Source organism: Caloenas nicobarica, chromosome 7 (genome assembly GCF_036013445.1).
Source record: "Caloenas nicobarica isolate bCalNic1 chromosome 7, bCalNic1.hap1, whole genome shotgun sequence".
Classification (NCBI taxonomy): domain Eukaryota; kingdom Metazoa; phylum Chordata; class Aves; order Columbiformes; family Columbidae; genus Caloenas; species Caloenas nicobarica.
The window spans coordinates 36,176,959-36,196,623 of NC_088251.1; the positions used below are offsets into that span (position 1 = coordinate 36,176,959).

Below are 19,665 nucleotides of genomic sequence, written 5' to 3' on the forward strand. Positions count from 1 at the left end.
CACGAGCAACATTTTCCGTCATATTTCACAAGGATAAAACGACGCCGTCCAGCCCCGTCACGTTACAGAGCTCCCAATTAATACAAGCTAATTAGAAACACCACCACCAACCCCGCTTGCTCACATGGGATGGGCAGGAGAGGCGGTTGCTCCGCTATTAATTAATATTTTTTAACTTCTCTTACACCCCTCGGTGGGTGCACCCATTCTCTGCACCCCCCCCAAACAGCCCGGGGGAAGCAACTGGGCCATCCAAAATCCTGGCAGGGGGTTCTCACCACCTGGCTGCTCCCACCTGTGCCCCCAGCGGTACAATCGACCTAGGAACAATTTACAAATTAAAATTAACCCCACGCCGCTTGTAATAGCATTAAACAGAAGTGACATAGGTGCAGCCCCACCAGCTCGACGCCCATCACGACGTGGAGGTGGCAACAGTCAGAAAAGTCCTTTTTTCTTTTTTTTCTTTTCTCCCGAGAGTGGGCAATATCAGCAAGCGGAAGCCGCAAATACAACAGGCTTCGATTTCTAACTTCGATTCGCAAAAAAAAACCTCCCGTTGCGAACAGTCTGGGCCGGCCAGAGCCTGGTGCAGGTGTCAGCAGGAGCGGCGGCAGGCGCTTGTCCCCGACCCCGCTACGGTTTGGGGATGGTGAAGTCCCACGCCGTCTCCTGGGCGCATTTCCACATCGCCCGCATCAGGCGCGTGAAGCCCATGTCCTTGGGCTTCTCCAAGCCTCGCATGAGGCGCTGCTTCATGATGGCGACAAACTCCTTGTTGCTCAGCTCGCCGTTCCCTGCGAGAAAAATAACAATTAAAAAAAAAAAAAATTAGAAACGCTAAAACCCACCCTGACTTTCAAGGGCAGCAGCCACAAGTGTAATTTCTTACAGAAACTGAAATCGCGTCTGTCTTCAACCTCCCAAAACAGCCTGCTGAGCAAGGGTTGGAAACGCAAAGCGAACTCTCTGCTCTAAGTGATTTGGGAAATTACACGAGCGCAGGGTGGCAGAGCACAGATCTTGCTTAATGGAGAAGAAGGGAAGATTCGTTAAAGCAATCTAGGGAGGTTACTGAGAATTATGCCATGTAAGTTTACGTTAAAAATAAGATGACAGTAAATTGGGGCAAATTTTATTCCCGAGCTGCTTAACCACCAATAAATTAAAACCTCTGGGATTTTTATTTAGGGCACTGGTTGATTGGAGGGGACAGCAGCAAGGCACGGCACGACTGGCAGCCTGACGCTTGTCACCGAGGGGGTGACGCCTTCTGCCGCCTATCCCACAAAGAAAGAGGCCTGCGCCTCTTTTCCATTTGATTCCTTCCTTACAGGAACTCCTCTTGCAACCACTGTCTTTCCCTGCAAAGCTCTGCTCTCAAAATATTTAGCAGATTCTCCTATGAGAGGATGCAAATGGCGAATATTTGGTTACACTTGGGCTCACTCTAATCTCCATCTGGCTTGAGGATCGTGTCAGAAAGTGGCGCTGAAGCGCAGAGGAAAATAAGACGAGATGCAACCTTAGAAAGGTGCAAAGAGGCAGGTGGGGCCAAAGCCAAGGGGGACAACAAGCAATAACGTAATTCGAGAGGCTTTTTTATGTTCATATTCATATCAGAAAGCAAACAACTGTTGATTTATGCATCACTGCTGCCACTCAGAGCTGCCAGGTCCCGGTGAGCAGACATGGAGAAGCAGGGCACCAGTGAGGTCTCTGGTTTTGGCTCAATAGTTTTGGACAAATGCAGAATTTTGCTACTTTCCAAGTCTTAATTGCTGCCATCACCCCCTGGAGGCAAACACTACACTAATTCTCATTAAATCGACCTGAGAGTGCCTCAGTGCAGCAGCAAGCTACCCTAAATTGCTCACATCCTCTGCGGGCCAGCAAAGCAACAAGCTTCCCAGCAGGGCACAGAGCTGCCATTAATTAATTAAGCTGATATTTGTCCAGGAGTTTGGAGATAAAGTACCAGAGAGGGTCATTTCCATCACTGGAGCACAATAGCTCATTTTGTTAAATAAAACAGAGTTGGAGGCGGAGGAGAAGAAAAGCTGTGTAGCAGCGATCTGTGGATGCAAAACGCATCCGGTGCTTTAAGATGAACACCTCGTGAGCCGGGTACCACCAGACACCCCTCCTAGAAGGGCAGCAGCATCAGCCCAAAGGAACAGGGCAAGGTTGGGGTCACTCACCGTCGCAGTCGAAGAGCGCAAAGACCACGTCGCACACGTGGTCCGAGAGCTCCACCTTGGCCACCGTCCTGGCCACTTGCTGCATCGTCACTGCAACGGAGAGAGGGCACAAGGTGAGCGAGATATCAGGACCTGCCAGGAGAAGACTCTTGTTTCCTCCGCACAAAACTGCCCTTACGAAAACATGTTCAAAGAGGCTGGAAATAAGCCTCGTCCTCAGAATGTTCAACGCGTGCCCCAAAAACCAGGCTCCTCATTGCCTTTGCCTTCCTACTGCAACACCACATAGGGTGTGGAGAGGCTGCCGGTGAGCACCGATGTGCTGATACCCATATGTTCAAGATAAACATTAAAAACACCGAGATCAGGGGTTTTTTTCCCTCCCTTTGGTTACAAAATCAGAAGGCGTGTCAGCATTATGGCAAACACCAGGTGGGAAACCTCTCCTGATGGGCTTGATCGACAAGGCAGCTCCTTCTGACAGCGTTGCAAAGATGATATGCTATGAGCCGACTATTCCAACAGTCTGGGAATAATAAAAAAACCTTTTTTTCTGTTAAGCAATTGCAGAATGAACCCATCCAACCCTCCCCCTGCGACAGGCTCTGCAGCAAGCAGACAAGGTTAACCTTGCGATAAAATAAAGAGTTGTAATGAATTATTTCACTTCCTCCCCCCTCCCCAGACTGGCAGCTGAACTCATCAGCAAAGCAGCGAGCGGTGGTTTTATTCACACCCCTAGAAAAGAGCAATCCATGGAGCTATCAATCCGGCAGGGTTATGCAGTACATTTTGCTGCATAAAGAGGAAAAAAAAAAAAGTGTGAGTGTTATTTTAAAGTTAAATTGCTGCCCTACCAAGCCTGACCCAAGAAAAGTCTGTCCGGAGACACTTCGCACCGTGTCAGTGAGGCCAGAGATGAACATTTCATCTCAACAGAGATGAACCTTTTGCTGCGGAGCTCCCCTTCAGCAAGGCAAATGGGGGAAGTTGTGGAACACAAAAATCAGATTGAAACAAACTAAAAAAAAAAAAAAAAAAAAAAAAAAAAAAAAAGCGCCTCTGCTTTCATCCACAACATCCTCTAGGTTCTGGTTTTCTGGTCCTTTTGATCCTTCAGAAATTGTGAAGAGTTATGTGGTAGAAAGGAAAAAATAAGAGCCCAATCCACACTGTAACTGGATTAATTAGAAACTGCATAAGGTGTTTCTAATAGGATTTTTTTTCTCATGAATGTTCAGATTACTGGGTCTTTCCACCCAATTTCTGCTCCCCTGAGTGAGGTTTGGGGTTTTTGGGGTGGAGTCCTTTTCCCCTATTATAAAACCCTTCCTTTTACTAAATAATGCAGGAGAAAACTGAAATTAAACAGAAGGTGGGCTAATATATATATATATATATATATATATATATATATATATATATATATATAAAATCTTGAGTAGGCACCCACTGGTTCCCTGTAATTATTCTTTTTTGAGTTAAAATCCTTTCCTACATGAGAGATGTGACTCTGGTCTGCAGTTTTTACTCTATATTTCAGTTCTGTCATCGTCAGTCAGGTTTAGGTAAAAGAACCAATTTATCTAAACTTATTCCTCAGCTTATTTTTTTTCTCCCCAGAAAGTCCTTCAGCTGGGAGGGACTTTAAAACACCTGAACTTTGGCGACGACAGAGGTTTTAAGTGCTGTAAGCCCCTTCTTAGCTGAGAGCCAGACCTGCAAACAGCAAAAGCAAATCTGGATTTCCTCAGGCAGCAGCACCAAATTTCATTTAACTCCTTTTTAAATGTGAATATTCTTCAAGGGTTCTCAACCAAGCTTCAATACCACCCTCTCCCTCCCAGTGCCCCGTGTACCCTTGCTGAAAAAGTTATTTGCTATAGCCTTATACGGAAAGAAAAAAAAATTCTTTAATTATAAGTCATGTTTTTCTGCTGAGTTTTCACCCTCCTTCCATCTCTACAGGGTGTTGCCTGATCCCTTCCTCCTCTTCGATGTGTGCTTATTTATTTCTCACAGCCGCAGTTCTACCAGCTGTAATTTGTACTTACAGCCACCGGTTACTGCTTCCTCTCTTATTAATCCAACTGCGCAAGTGTCACCTCCCTCACGTTGTTCTTGCTCAACGGAAAAATTCTGCAAAAATGTTATTTTGCAGGGGCTGCCTTACTGTGCTGCGCTTGGTAATGATTTTGTTGGTTTTTAGAGAGTCATAAGGGAAAATGTCCCTGCTTTCCACTAAGAAACACATTCTCCAGACTACGAGGTGCTGCGGTGAGGCAAATAAAATTGAAGCAAACCTCCCGGCATCATTTCTTTACAATTTTGCAAAATGAAATGGGGTGACGTCTGGGGAAACATCTCCTAACAAAAAGCTTGTCCAGATTTGGGGGTTTAGGATGGCTGCATCCACCTCTGCACGGGAAAGGATTTTATACCACCGAAAATGAGTTCTGTGTTTCTATCTTGAAAAGCTGTGTGGCTTTTAAAATTTCAAGTGTTAGTATCTCCCGCTGGTTCCTTTAATGAGCCATCTGACTTATTTTACGCAAGTTTAGCGTGTGACAGAGTTATCTTTTCTTCCCACTCCAGCTCCCAGAACCGCACTGTGAGTGATGCCTCACCAAGTGCTTACAAACAGGGCTTTTTTATGGGCAAGAGCCTCACCAGATGGCAAACTTCACTTTTTTTTTTTTTCCCTCTATCTTGAGATTAATCACACATTATGGCCAAAATAACAGGCAGCTGCGCTGCTGCCTTTGTTTCCCAAACACCACCCGGGGTGACAGGCACAGGGCTCTCTGCCCTGGTATTTTCATTTTAAACATCCCAATTGGAAACGGTGGATGCCACCGCTGGCAATATAGCTAGCAAAAAAATCTATTTAACCTTTTCAAGTCATTTGCATCCGTACATACCACAATATCCGTCCAGAAGAGAAATGTACAAACCCTACACCATCCTGTGGCACAGCACATTTTTCTTTTTGCTTCTCAAAATGTGAGGCTGCAGCCCTGCAGCTGAGTAGCAACTATTTTGTCATTGAAGCATGACGGAAAATTGGGGAAATCACACTCCTGGGGAAAAAGTGGAGCTACCGGACCAAAGGCAGAGAGGATCCACTGTAATATTTGCAGTCATAAATAAGTAAAGAAAGGGGATTCCAACACAAAAAGTGTTTTCTAAACAGAAAAGTATTCAGCATCTTCTAGGAGCTATTGATCTCTGTAGAGCTTGTCCTCAGGACATACGTGTCAACATACAGCAAAGGTGACAAGCCATGACCCTCGCTTGCCTCCGCAAGACGCCAGATTTCATTGTGTGACTCCTTGAAAACCATCACAAATACTCATCTTGAAGATGTCCCTGCTCATTTCCAGGGGGTGTTGGACTAGATGACCTTTGAAAGTCCCTTCCAAACCAAACTATTCTGTGATTCTACGATCCAGGTTTTCTTACACACTCAGAGAGGCTGTTGCATCTCCAACATTGGTGGCCCTGGGCTAGTGGCGGTAGGTGACCTTGTTGGACTAGAGGGTCTCTAGAGATCTCTGCCACCCTCACCCACCCTAGAGATGTCCTGCCCGCCCAGCTAACCGGGTTGACCTACACGGGATCACCCCAGAGGAGCAATCTGAGCTGTGCCTCCATGGGGGACCGACTTCCTCCACCCAGCTCCGAAGGCAGACCAAAGCGAGCAGCAGCTCGATGACAAATACCTGCAGCACTCAAATCTCACCTCTACCTCCTTCCAAACTCCCTGTCAAGTCCACAGCCTTTTCAAGCTCCATGTTTCAAAAAGAAAAAGATCTTCTGTTTACCCCCCCGGGGCTCAGCCATCTCCCCTCGCCCTGGTCTGTCTCTAGCCAAGCGCATCCGTGCCCCAGAACACAACAGAACTAAACCGCGGTTCTCTGCCGGCACCACGGCTGCTCGGAAAGTCTGGCTGCAGGCGGTGCCTAAAAAATGTGCAATTCGGACCCTCGAAAGGGGACTCAGTGACGAATTCGGCTCCTGTCCTGCTGCCAGCTCTAAGCCCAGGCTGGGGAAGTTTTCTAAGTAATGCTTACGATTTAAGAGAATGATGGCTATTATGTTTCTGGTAAAATGAAAAATAGAGTAACAAATAGTGTGTGTGTTATTCTACGAGTCATAAAAATACAAGTTTATGATCCTTTTTAGAAGAGGAGGCGACTTTAATTCAACGCAGAAAACAGGTTGTCAAGCTATGACTGTTTGGTGCCATCCACTTTTTTTCCCTTTTAAACAGCTCTTTTAAAATGATAACAACATTTGCTGCGTTAGGTTAGCAGCAGTTTATTTGACACACAACCTATCCTCTTCCTCCCCCCAATATGATGAGTAATTTAAACTTTTTTTTTTTTTTTTTACTAAGCAACCTTGTGAAAGCTTGATTTTTAGAAGAGCACACCCCACTTATTGCTTATTTCATTTGTGGGTGCAATACCCAGACTCTGAGCGCAGGCGTATGGAAACAGGTAACGTACAGACAATTTACACAGGGGAGCACAGAGATCCCTGCTGCAAAAAACCCAGACGTATCGCCACAATTTGATTTGTGCCTTTGTTACAGCCACAGCAACCAGCGCGAGCTCATTACTTGCACATAATTAAAAAGCAATCACACTGATTTATCAACTGCGCGTGGACCTAAGTACTCCATGAATACATATTCCACGACTGGGCAATTGCTAATTTGCTGTAGACACTGAGTAAATTGGATTTGCTGGGATGCTACCTCCTCGTGGGATGCTGCAGAAAGGGCTCTGTGCAGCAGCAGCGCATCCGCACTTCAGATCCAGTTTTTCCTGCTCCTTTTTACTTTTAAATGAAAGAAAAACATATCAGGTTCTTTAAACTTTAAGTCTTAAGATAACGGTGATCTAAAACAAAGAGTACAGACGATTTCCCCCCAGAAATCAAAGATGAGGGGTGCTGTTGACACACACAAGTAGAGATGTGACACGTTTGACTCCCTTTGCAATTCCACTGCCCAAAAACCTATTAAAGTCTCAATATTGCCACAACAGCAGTGATTGGAAGAATAGCTTACTTCCAAAACATTTAATTTTGGAGTTGCCTAAACACATCACCTTTAGCTTTCTAGTAGACAAGAGTTTCCACCTAGCCTAAAAGAAAAAAACAACTTTCAATCAGTTTGCCAGAGTTTTGTGAGGTGTTTTTTTATATTCCCAGTCTGAGCATTTAAAAAAACCCAATTCTTAAAAAAAGATCTAGAAACGAAAAGCACGCACTTGTAACAGATCACTTTTTAAAAAATGTATGGTGGGTTTCGGTTGGTTGGTTGGTTGCTTTTTAATCAGCGTGTCAGACCTGAGAAGATACCTGATAGGGATTAGCTCAGAAAAGGAAACACACGATGAGGTGAAGAAGGATACGGGTTGGTCTGATGGATAAACCACGCTATTACCACGCTCCCCAAGAAACACCAGCTCTGAGGTTTATGCAGCCAGCTCTGCCGGCCACCCACGGCCTCTGGAATGCAGGTTATCTGAAGAGAGTCTGCTCTGGACAGATTTTAATAGTGCTTATAATACCGCTTCTCTTTGCCAATGATATTTTTTTTTTTAAGAAGGAGAATAAACCACCACGGTATCACCGCTTCCAAATGGGTCACCATGAAATCACTGCTCCCTAGTCTACTCAGGCTATACATTTCAGCCTATTTTCCCCTCTATTTCTAAAAGTGGGAAAGTATAAAGCCTGGAATCCCTCTTTAGCCATGGACATAGCACATTAAACCTCCTGTTACAGGGAGGAATCGTGATTTTGGTACACTTTGTGCCTGGGCTCATTCGGCATCTTCCCAACTCCAAAGACATGGCACGAGTCGTGCTCCCTGAAGCTTTCAGCGCCTGTCTCGCAACTTTTAATACCTTTATCAAGCGAAGCTCCAGCCATGTGGTAGAAGCTCAAAGCCGTGTCCACATCATTGATGTTCTTCAGAAAAGTGAAGAAGCTCTCCACCTCCTCAAATGTCAGGCCCTAGGACAGAAACGACAGTCTTACAGTGACAGGAAAAGGAGATTGTGACGGTCCTTGGGTTACCAGTGACAAAGCGACTTGTGGGCACGAAGCTGTAGCCGGAGGGGAATTAACCTGAAGAGCAATTCCCTGGCCCTTGCTCTGCAGCCACCTCTCGCCCAGATGAGACCCATGAGCCTGTGGTGGGGATGCAGGAGACCACGTCAAGCAAATTAATTTTATGGTTTTTTTCCAAACCTGCACAATTGCAATGGCAACAATGAAATAGTGCAAACACCACACAGCCTCTGCTAAGAGAAGCACAAATCTCTGGGGGGATCCACATCTTACCTGGTGTGGCAGAAGGTGACACTGCCAACCACAGCACATATCGATGTGCCCCAGGTGGCTTTGTCACCCAGGGCTTGGGGACGGGTGAGCATGTGCCCAGTGAGCACCTACACCTGATTTTATTGACTCGTTTAGCACCAGCACGACCCGTTCAGCACCAGCACAACTGCATCGGTGCTGGGACAAGAGCTGCGACCTCCAAACTCCCCCACCACAGCCACAGAGCCCAGGGAGGAGGTAAATCATCACCACAGTAATAACCACTCAGCCTCCCTCTCTAGAGGAGATAAATCAGCTTGTCAAGGGGAGTTCATGTTCAGGCTCCTCCTAACCCATCTAGCATGACAGAATGATCTACCAAGATAATAAAAATCCCAACTGCATAACATGGCACGGTTTTGTGGTGTGGATGGAAGAGCACACGTTCAGTGGGCACTGTCAAATATAAATTTATATGACCAGTTGTAAACCCGCTCAAACTCTTCCCAGCAACTTCTAATCAGGGGAGAAGCCACTTATCTATTTTTGAAAGAAAAAGCTGCCTTTTTTTTTTTTTTTTTTACAATCTTCTCACACAGACATGGTGCCTCTAGAATTGTGAGCAGAAGAATTGCAGAAAATTTGCAGCTTGTTCCTATTGTTGCCATAGCTGAGTATGTGGCAATGAACCACTGATGCACGTGGCACAGCGTGTGCACCGACAAACGCAACCAGAGGCTCTCAGACCTGGATTCATGGATTTAAACCAAAAAGGATGAGGTAGCAAAATGCACACGCGGACGACAGATCTGAAAACAGCAAAAAAAAACCCAGTTGCTGTATGGGGAGCCTTCTTTAAATGCATATCTGCTTTGCTTCCCAAACAGTATGCTAAAAGATGCATAGCAAAATGAAACAAAATACTGTCCTAGGAAAAAAAAAAAAAATCTCAAATGAGGTACCTTCTGCAGGAAGAACTGCTAAGATTCCTTTGTTTTGAACAATGGCTCTACAAGAGGAAACATCTTCACAATTCAGGTGCCCATCCAGATGACTCCTTGCTATGAATTTTGTGATCAACATGCTCCTGCCTGGGAGCAGAGCACTAAAAATCTGGAAAACCTGCAGGAACCAGGTGGCGAGTGGCCACTTTCAGGCATGCAGGAAACACTGTGCTGTGGTTTACCTGCTCTGTCTGGGGTATCTGAGGTTTGCAGCAGTGGCCACCAGGCATCCCAGCAGCTATTCTAGGCAAAGAGCCCCAGCTTTGTGTTTTCCTGGAATTTTCCACCATGAAATGGCCGAGGTTGAGGCCAAACAGCATTGCTGTCCTTGCAAAACGGCCCCTTGGTTAGTACCAGTGCTGCTGTTGCTGCAGCAGGTAACCAGGAAGGTTTACATTCTTACGTATGGAAACTTGCGGTCCTTTCGCCAACTGAAAAAGCAAAAACATTGGCATACAGAGGTATTGTACAAATCTGGGCTTTCATGTGGTCAGAGATACTGAATCTCTGTAGCCAAAATGCCATCAGTATTATGAAGTTTAATATTTTATTGATGAATCCTGCAGTTGAGTCTGGCATTCTAGCCTCAAAAAAGAAACTAAAATCAGAGACTGTGGCAGCCTCGGCACCGACGAGTCACCAGATGAACCATCGCCTTCATCAGTCAGAAGCCTGGGAATGGGAATTTATTCCGTGTTGATGTGTTTGTCAGCGCTGCTCGGCTCTTTATAAGTTCTTCACATCTCCGTTGAAAGAACAACACGCTTCCACTGTATAACAGAGGCTTGTGTCAATTTGGAATCACAAGACATTGCGTACCTGGAGAGCACTAGGGCAGCAATTACAGCATCTGGGTGATCACTTCTTTCAAGGCATTTGTAGATGAAGCTGTTGATTCATAAGCCTGACTCCTTTCATCATTTAAGCAAGACTAGCAATACATAAGCAGGCAGACTCCAGAAATGCAGCTCTGCTTGCAAAAGGCATCTTACAACAGCTCAAACATCTTCTGTACAAGTTATCGCCTTTTCCCCTGGGAAGCCAGGATTCGGCCGGGGAGAATTACGTCTTGCTCCCACATGTAGAAAATAACCTGAATCACTAGTTTCCAAACAGTCAGGTTGATTTTCTAGCGGCTAGGAAGACATAAACTAAATATCTTCCCTGTAAATACTACCAGTGACTCAAGTTCTCTTTACTAGGAGGAAAGCAGCTGGGTAGGTATAACTCAAGGGGGTGGATCACAAGCAATTTTGAACAAAGTAGAGAGTGGCAGCTCTGCTGAGTATGGAGAGGAATTAGTGTATCCAGGTTAAGATGGGATTTTTCCTCAAGAAAAATAAAAACGAAAGCAGATTATCAATTAATAAGAGAAAGTATGCCATTCCCAAAAGCAGGAATGTAGAATAATGATGTTGGAAAATGGCAAAAAGTTGGATTAAAACCAGAACTTGAATGTTTTGGAGGCTGCCAGGGTTGCCTTATGCAGAAAAGGTAATTGCATCACACAATGATGATGATATTTGGCAGCTTTCATACAAAATCTCTCACAAGGTGAGCTGCATTTCCAAAGTAAAGCTTGCTGGGTAGGTTTGGTACAGTTACTGCCACTCCCCTGCCAGCATTACACTATTAAAATTATTTTACTCCCGCTTTCTTTGGAAAGCAATAGCAAGTCAAAGCCCCTTGTGCTGTTGGTGCAGAGGGGAGTAACAGCAGCTTAGTAAACTGTGCAGATGACACTACGCTGCTATAAAAGTGGGCTAGTGAAACGTGAAAATAAGGGTTTCGGGGAAAAATTCCTCCTGCAAAACGTGTTTGCGTTGTAAACCTCTCTGACCTACAAGGTGCTCAGCGACTGGCAAGTATTGCAGGATAAATGAAGTGGCTGGGTGGCTCCAACATCCCTCTGAGGTCTGGCAGCCAAGGGGAGAGCAGAAGGTAGCGCTGGTTCCCCTCCCTTTTTATATTATATGATAGTAAATGATATGATATGACATTATAAAGCGGAGCCTGACCGAGGCAGCTGCGTCCTCTGCACATCTCTGGGTCACAAACACGGAGGAAGAAGCAAAGCTGTCGTTAAGCCTCTGCAGTTCCGAGTGGGAGGACGCTCTCTGGCTTAACACTCCGTTTATTTAAAAAGAAAACTTTGCAATCACATCCCTGAGAAAGTTGTCCAGAAAGCTCGAAGATGGTTGATGTGATTCTGGTCATGGCAGTCCTAGTGCTACAGAGGTAGGGAAGGTAAAGCTACATAAAACCACTGACACATAAAAACAGCTGCACCAGGCTGATCCAATAAAAGTGCGTAAGTGTATTTAGACACAAAGTGCTGCACACAAATCCACAAAGCATATGGTCTTCTGAAATACCCCAGGGGAAAATAAAAACCCCACAATCTTGCCAGGAAAGGTTCTCTTGTATAAAAGACAAAGCAAAGTGAGGCACAAGGCTGGATTCTCTGTGAGCTAAAACCAGCTGACGTGGAGGATTTCAGTGCCCAATTTCTCTAGCTCTAGCAGAAGTGTTGACTTTGAGCTGCCCTGGCTGCTAAAAAGGTTTATCTGCCTCCAGTGCAAAGCAGCTGGCACTTCTGGCATTCTTTACATCTCCCTAAACCATTAAATATCTTGTACTTGTTAGCAGAGAGGCTGTTATGTTCTAAGATTTTGGATGTTTCATTCCCTCTAGCCTAAGGAATCATGTTTTCCACCAGTTCTGTTTCTTGCAAATGTCATTTTTTGTGCTATTCCCAAGTTTCTCTCCTTGAAAGTCCCTGGAATAAAGAAAAAACTTGCTCTGAATCCAGTTATCTGCAAATCAAAACACAATCTGGCCAATTTGGAGATGAGGAATAAGGTAAAAACATAAAGTTCTTCCTCTACCACAGATGTCAGGGTCTTGGCTTACACATGGAAGGAAGGAAACGTCTGATCTAAGAAATCTTCCAAAATAACTTCGCTCTGCCTAATTTCTCATACACTCAGCTAGTGTTCAATTATATATATATACAAAAGCCCCAAATCACAGCAAAATAATTGACAGTTTGGGAATGTAACAACAGAGCTGATATTTGCTGTTCGACACACATCACGGTTAAGCATTTTTTTTCCACAAGAAATCAAATAATCCCTTTTAAAACTCAAGAGGAGCAGAGGTATTGGGAAAGGCAAATCTGCAGCATCCCGCTCAGAGATCAAATAAACGGACTCAATACTGCAACCCTGGAAAAAACAAAAAACCCCAATGGTCTTTTTTAAGCCAGCAAAGAGCTTGAGATGTGAGATTTCCAAACACTAAGATGCAATCTGTCTCAGCTCCGATGACAGGTTGACAACACCTATTGATAACAGCCTATTAAATATTGATCTTATTTTTCTACAAAACGTGAGGGAAATCTGCAAAAAAACCCACTTTTTCTGGCACCTGGAGGCCACAAGCAGCTGCAGGTACCGCGGCTCCTCTGGCAAGAACGTGACTCTGTGCGTTGCCTTTTAGCTCACGTGCGGTTTCCCCCGGTTTTTAACTTTTTGGCATTATATACAGTTAGAGACCTATTAAGTCTACGTGCCCTGCTGCTTCAGTACGTGTAAATTTTCCTCCAGAACCAGCAAAAGAGGGAGAACACGGGAGAAAAAAAATGTCACTGGAGTGTCTGCAGATGAACTGAGGATTCCTGCATATCATAGGAGTCCAGTTAAAGCATCAAAAAGGGACAAAAAAAGGCAAAGTCTTTCCATCCATTCTCGCTTGTTTATAACCCAGTTAATAAAAGAACAATCCATCTTTATAGAAGCAGATGTGAAATTCTGCTACTGAGGTAATTTAGCAGCCCATCCTTGCCTTACCTGATAAAGCACGTCCTTTTGGTACAGATGTCTTATTCCAAGGTCTCTCGCTAAATTAACGAGCGTAGGACCTGTAACCTTATTCCTCTCTAAATCACGAGTCATTCAAATGATTTTGCACATAAGTGCATAACTAAATAATAAACTGCCCAGTCGGAGCCAGTAAATAGGAACATGTCCTCAATGCTTATTCTGGCTCCAGACCCAGAGATCTGTTCAGCAAACCTAAGTTTTTAAAATTACAGCATCCGTTTTAACAGGGACGAGTCTACACCCCGATTTGGATACCGCGTGTTGCTCCACTCCCACCTCTTCCATCTCCTTGCTGCCTGCAAAGTATTTATCGTCCGCAAGTTCTGCCTATCTCCCCACGCTGCTTAACAAGGTGCTTTTCCTCGAGAAGACGGAGATTTCTTACTCATTTCTCAGCAGGGTGAGGGACATCCGCCCCCACCGCCGACTTCCCGAATTTGCCGTGAGCGCCACACTGACCTCCCCGTCTTGGAATTGCTTCTTGAGCTGCTTCAGCATGACGGTGAGCTTCTTGGACTGCACCCCGCTGTAGGCCAGCAGCATGCTGCCGAACTGCCGCTCCGTGATGCGCCCCTCCACCGGGTCGTGCCGCTCAAACTGCAAAAACAGAGGAGAAAAAAATAAAAAAAATAAAGAGAGAGATTAAAACAAGCCTGTGCGGCAGAAAGCTCCATCCAGGGCGAGGGGATAAAAAGGCACTGTAAAAAAAACAAACACACACCCAAACACCGCAGGAAAGACTCATGAAAAAGAAGTCCTCGTGCATTTGAATATTTGCTTTCCCCAGGATGGTCTCCGTCAATAAGTCAACATTTTTCCTATGTGCTATTCCTTGGACAACTACTGGAAGAAGTCTCTGTATCTCACCTTCCTATTAGGTTGGTGCACAAGGAATTGCAGGTTTTGACCATGAATTTTAAATCATTATAACTATGCCCAAATGCATCTTTATTAATCAAAATAGGAACCATTACAGTCAACACATTTTTGCCAACGAGAAATGTTTATTCCGTAGCGTAAAAATGGAATTTGCTTTTTGTCTAACATCATTTCCATAGTCCAAAATAAATATAAACAGCAAGGAATACGTCAGTAGCAAAAAAACACAAAGCAAGAAAAGCACATTAAAATGATGTATAACGTAACCACATTTGTTTAAGATTGTATTCCAAGAACAAATGGCAAATTTCAACACTGCAAAACCCACAATTCCTTGTGCACCAATCTAATAGTTTTGTCTCGCAGGGGGACAGCGTTTGTAAAGCTGGACTTGAAAAGGCAGGATGATTATTTTGAGCTTGAAACCAAGGCAGTGTCCACAGGTCTCCAAAGGGGTGGGAAGCAAGAAGAAACACCAAGGTGTTCCTCACAGCTTGGAGCTCTGAACAAGCATCCAGAGAATCTGGCTGCTGCCGTGACCTTTTTTAATCAAAAACCTGCGCAGGACTGAGCCAACGTGCTCCAAAAGCAGCGTAAGCAGGGGCAGATAAAGGTTTTCCCCGTTAATCCATCTCTCCAGCATTAGCTGATGCTCTCCCGGCTTTTGCTGCAGGGGAGGAGGGAAGAGCAATTCCCCACCTTGGGAAGGTGCTGGGTTGGAGAACCAGGCTTCTGCTAGATGAGAAATGTGAATTTAATAGTTTCCTGTTTTTTCTTCACCTCTGTGTACCTCTAGAAACATCCACAGACTTCAACAGACTTCGTTTCCACACATCTCAGCATTCAGGATCCTTTATGTGATTTCCTTCAAATTTACCAGAAAAAACGTATGACCTACACTGCAGCTGATCCCAAGCCAGCAGATGACATTTAACAACAAAATTAATTTTTTAAACTCCTACAGAACAACTCGGTACCACTGACTTGACATCATATTGCTCGGCAAGTTAACTGGTTCTGCCTCCATCGCTCTTCTGTGCTTAATTACGCAGCTGACGGAAAAGCCAGCAAGGCAAACAACCGAGATCAGGGTGGGCAGACAAAAGCAAACAGCTCCACCAGCTTTGCTTTCAACCCTTGCGCAGGCAGAGCTCCAGCTATGGCAGCTATATATGATTTTAATATACTCTTCGGCTATGCTATATAGCGACTAGGCTGCTTGCAAATAGCTATTACAATTCCCATGGTAACGCGAAGCTGGGGGGAAATATTTGAAAAAAAGATGGAGCTTTTTACTGTCAGCTGATACAGACTTCGGGGTTTACTCATGACACAAAACATCAGCCTCTCCTCTTCTCATGTGCTGGGGAAATTAATTTGGAGGAGAAATAAGTTTTCTTCATTAAAGAGATGAGATAGTTGTCTCTGCCATGTTTGAGGAATGCAAAGAAGTTTCGCAACACTCAAGGGACACAAAAATTGGCAGCCAGTACTGTTTCAAAAGCAGCACCGATGCTTTCTTCTACTATAGTATTCCTAATTTCGCCCAGAGGACACGAACCAGTATTTTTCTACCAACTGCCATCAAATATCTCAAATTTTATCAGACCATGAGTTAGCATCTTTTATTAAAGGATAAAAAATAGGTCTAAATATCTCATATCAACCACATACATGGAAAGTATGCTTAGAGAAGTCTTGAGCTGGTGTCTAAAAGGCCCACAGTGCTCTCCCCATACCCCGCATTAAAGGAGCAGACACTGTGCAGCTCCACGGTGTAACACAAGCACTGCAGCTCCCTGCAATCTTGCAGATGGGGAAATAAAATAAAAAAGGCTAACTCCCTACCATTGTTGTTTTGTTTTGTTTTTTTTTTTAACTGGGCACTGGGATAGTGGGCAGGTACAATGAAAATATGAGAAAACTTTTTTTTTAAATGTCGTTTTTCTCCTGACGTATCTCACGCAAAGCCTTTTGGTGCCAACTTCAGGGTAAGAATCAGGATTATTCTCCAAACACCATGCTGAAGAAGCCTTAACAGGAGCGTGATGATGAAACACATTTTTTCAGCCCAGCTTCCCTCTTCCATTCCCATTTTCAGCCACAATCCTGAGATGTTCGAAGTCATCGTCCCACTGCTGCTGCTGCAGGTCTCTGCAAGCCCTTTGCTCCCCTGGCTCAGGGTTTCCCCAATAAATCCTGAAGAAACACACCTACGGTTTAAAGATTACCTGGGGAAAGCTGGTACATTAAGAATAACGCTGTAATTTCCAATCCATGTCCATGGCCGTGCAGCTGGGAGAAAGGCAGACAAGCAGCTTTGAGCTCGTAAAATTAGGATTACTTGTAATATTTAACGCGAACTAACTTCTGCATCTCGGATGTCACTACTGAAAACTGAGAAACTAAGTTGTCTTATTCAGTGGCACCTATAACTAAATGTTCATAGAGAATAAGTAATGGGGAAAACAATGCCTATTCCTCCTGTGATCCACCCTCTCAGCTTCTGGTCTGTGGGGTTTTAGGGACCTCTTTGGTGGGAAGATGCAGCTGCACTGGTATGTTTGAACAGCCGTATGACAAGTTTTCCCCCTAAGAAGTTGTCTAATGCCACTTAGCACCCACTGATCCTTTTAACATTCCAAAACCAAAGCATACTGGCCCGAAAGCTTCCTGGCAGGGACTACTGGCACACTTCAATCACCGCTTGGTGCAAGGAAATGATGGACAGAGGTGAAGCAAAACATGCAAACTGTGGGGTTTGGCCAACCTGGTCTAGATCAGGCACTGAGGATTCTTCTGTACTACAAGGAAAATTAGAAATCAATAAGTGCTAAGGCAGCGGCTGTCAAAGACACAAGCCAATGCAGGCAGGGAAAGCCCTTCTGGAAGCAAACCTACCTACAGCATCTGTTAAAAATAATTCCAACATTCAAGTACGAGGATCCCACGAGCTCTGAGCAGCAGTATTAAAACACGGGGCACAACTACCACGCTGATGCCTCCAGTATCTTGCAAAATGCTCAGTGTCTTGCAAAATGTATTGAAAAATGCAGCGGAGCACCCATCCTACTGCCATCATCCAAGTCTCCATCCCAGCAGCAGCAAGATCCTCACCTGGCAGACCCACTGCGCTTTTGTCTTTCCGTTTATTGCACAGTTGGGAGATTGTGTTAGAGGACAAAATAAAGATAAAACCAATCTAGGATGAAGGAACTAAAGTAACCTGTTCATACAAGTCTCTTTAAAGCACAAAATCGTCCCGAGACCCTGTGAATAAACCAAGTCATTCCCCTTCCCCTGTGGGGAACAAAACTGGTTCCAGTTTTTGATTCCTGCAGGTGGCCATCAGGTGCAGTGATGAGTCAAACCACCATACAAAATTATTCACAAGAATTTTTTTAGAAAGCGTGAAAAACATAAGAATTAATGCTTCTTATTCTGGGCCTAGAAAGGGGCTGGCAGGTGAGAGCTGGTCAACAACCAGTTTCCAAATTCAAATATAATCACCACTGAACTGAGAAAAAGCAACAGAATCATATTCAGAAAGAAACTTGGCTTCAAGTGACTTGTGATGGGAAAAATCTTGATTACAGCTTCTAAAAAAAAAAAAAAAAAACCCACACCATACCTCATCTACCCCTGACAGCCCGTTTCTCACCTTCTTGCTGGACCAAAGGTACCACATCTCTGCTCTCCTGCCTTCTCCAATGTCTTCTGGGTGACCAAGCACAGCTCACCCCTTGTCTCCACCCAAAACCAAAGGAGGGTGCAAAGCCCACAGCAATTTTTCTCTCAAGCACTCAATACACGTTCTGTGAACGGTGTTAAGTGTTAAAATCCCCCAGATATTGGAAAAGGCAGGAAAAAGAGTGTCCTTTCCCAGGTAATCACGATCCTTTGCCTTCATGCACGTGATGTTGTAGAGGTTATTTTTCCAGTCACTCAGAGGAGAAAAAAAAACCCAAAGGCCACAAGGATGGGACTCAGCGCAGACCACGCCGAGATTTATTATAACCAAACAAGCCCTCTGACAGCCTTTTTCCTCTCCATATATATAAAAGAAAGGAAAAGCACGGCCGAGGCCATTGCTCAGATGGCATCAGCTGGAGTGGGATGGAGCAGCTGCCGCATGTGACACCCACCATGGGGAAACTGGGGAGGGAATGGAGGGTCCCACCCCTGTCCAAACCACAGCCCCAAAAATCTACGGTGAGTCCAACACCTCCGGAGCAGCTTCCACCTGCAGCCACTTGGTGCCAGCAGTGGATTCTGCATCCGCACACCAGCAAGGATACAGTAAATAATGAAATACAACGCTCTCCAGTGTTCTTCCTGCAAGCCAGGACACCCAGAATGCTGGAGAAGTTAGCCTAAACTATAGCAGGCAGTGTTTTGAAATTCATTAAAAGCCAACATGGGCATGCAGGGAAACCAAAGGCATTTCTGCGAGGGTAAGAAGGCAGCAGAAATGGGGTACAGCATTTCCCTCACCACTAACCCGACCCAGCTTCGCTAGCCCAGTCCCAGTAGCCAGTCCATACATCACATTAGGATACATTCTACAATCATTTAAAAGACGATCTTTAATCTTAAACATGCGTGAAATGCTCACATGTCTCCCCCACAAAAAACCCCCATCAGACAGGATGGACATCTTCATGCTCCTCTGGGAGCTGAGATGTGGGTAAGCTTCCCTCTCGCTTTGCTTTCTATCTGGATAAATAACCCCGCTCTCTCTTCTTCAGTGAATGAGGGAAAGGTTTCATCGCATGTGGAGAGCAGAAGGCAAATAAACAGACGATTTTCTCTGCTTCAATATCCCCTTAATTGCGTAACTTTGCAGAAAGGCAACTCAAGGATCCACCATAAAACAACAGACCTATAATTTGCTTCCAGACTCCACTTTTTAAATTTTTTTCCCCACTAACCCAATTCACCTTCTGTGGGAAACCAAATGGCACCTCTGTGAAGCATCCAGCCTGAACCAATTCTGAGACACCACCACGAGAAACCCCCTTATGCCAAAAAAACGCTGGAACTTCTTAAACACAGACATTGGTTTCCTTTCATCTCTCCTTCTGCCGCCACTACCTAAAAACCCAGCGCTGAAACCCCATCTAGTCAGAGGTTGCAAGTATAAAAAACTGCTTAAAACCAGGGCGCAGTGGATTTTCGTGGCTGCTACCGGTCCGAACCATGTTCAGATAGAGCAACACCAGCTCCGCAGCTGCCCAGGGAGGGATGTCAGAGCATCCGAACCCTCAGCCAGGGCTGAGTGAGCATCATCGTACAACTCGTGAACAGATGTAAAAACCTCACACTTCCAAAGTGGAGTTTTCCTAACCCACCATCACA

At 44.9% G+C, this 19,665-nt stretch overlaps 1 protein-coding gene across 3 annotated transcripts in view; it reads right to left on the reverse strand.

The window, feature by feature from the left end:
- MICU1 (mitochondrial calcium uptake 1) overlaps nucleotides 1-19,665 on the reverse strand; it is a 99,283-nt gene continuing 79,618 nt past the window's right edge. For all 3 annotated transcript variants that reach the window (XM_065639366.1, XM_065639365.1, XM_065639367.1), the window contains 4 exons: nucleotides 13,888-14,025; nucleotides 8,123-8,231; nucleotides 2,202-2,291; nucleotides 1-797 (listed from right to left, as the gene is read on the reverse strand). In XM_065639366.1, the coding sequence (XP_065495438.1) occupies nucleotides 637-797; nucleotides 2,202-2,291; nucleotides 8,123-8,231; nucleotides 13,888-14,025 (498 nt within the window). In that variant the 3' untranslated portion in view covers nucleotides 1-636. The remainder of the gene's footprint in view (nucleotides 798-2,201; nucleotides 2,292-8,122; nucleotides 8,232-13,887; nucleotides 14,026-19,665) is intronic.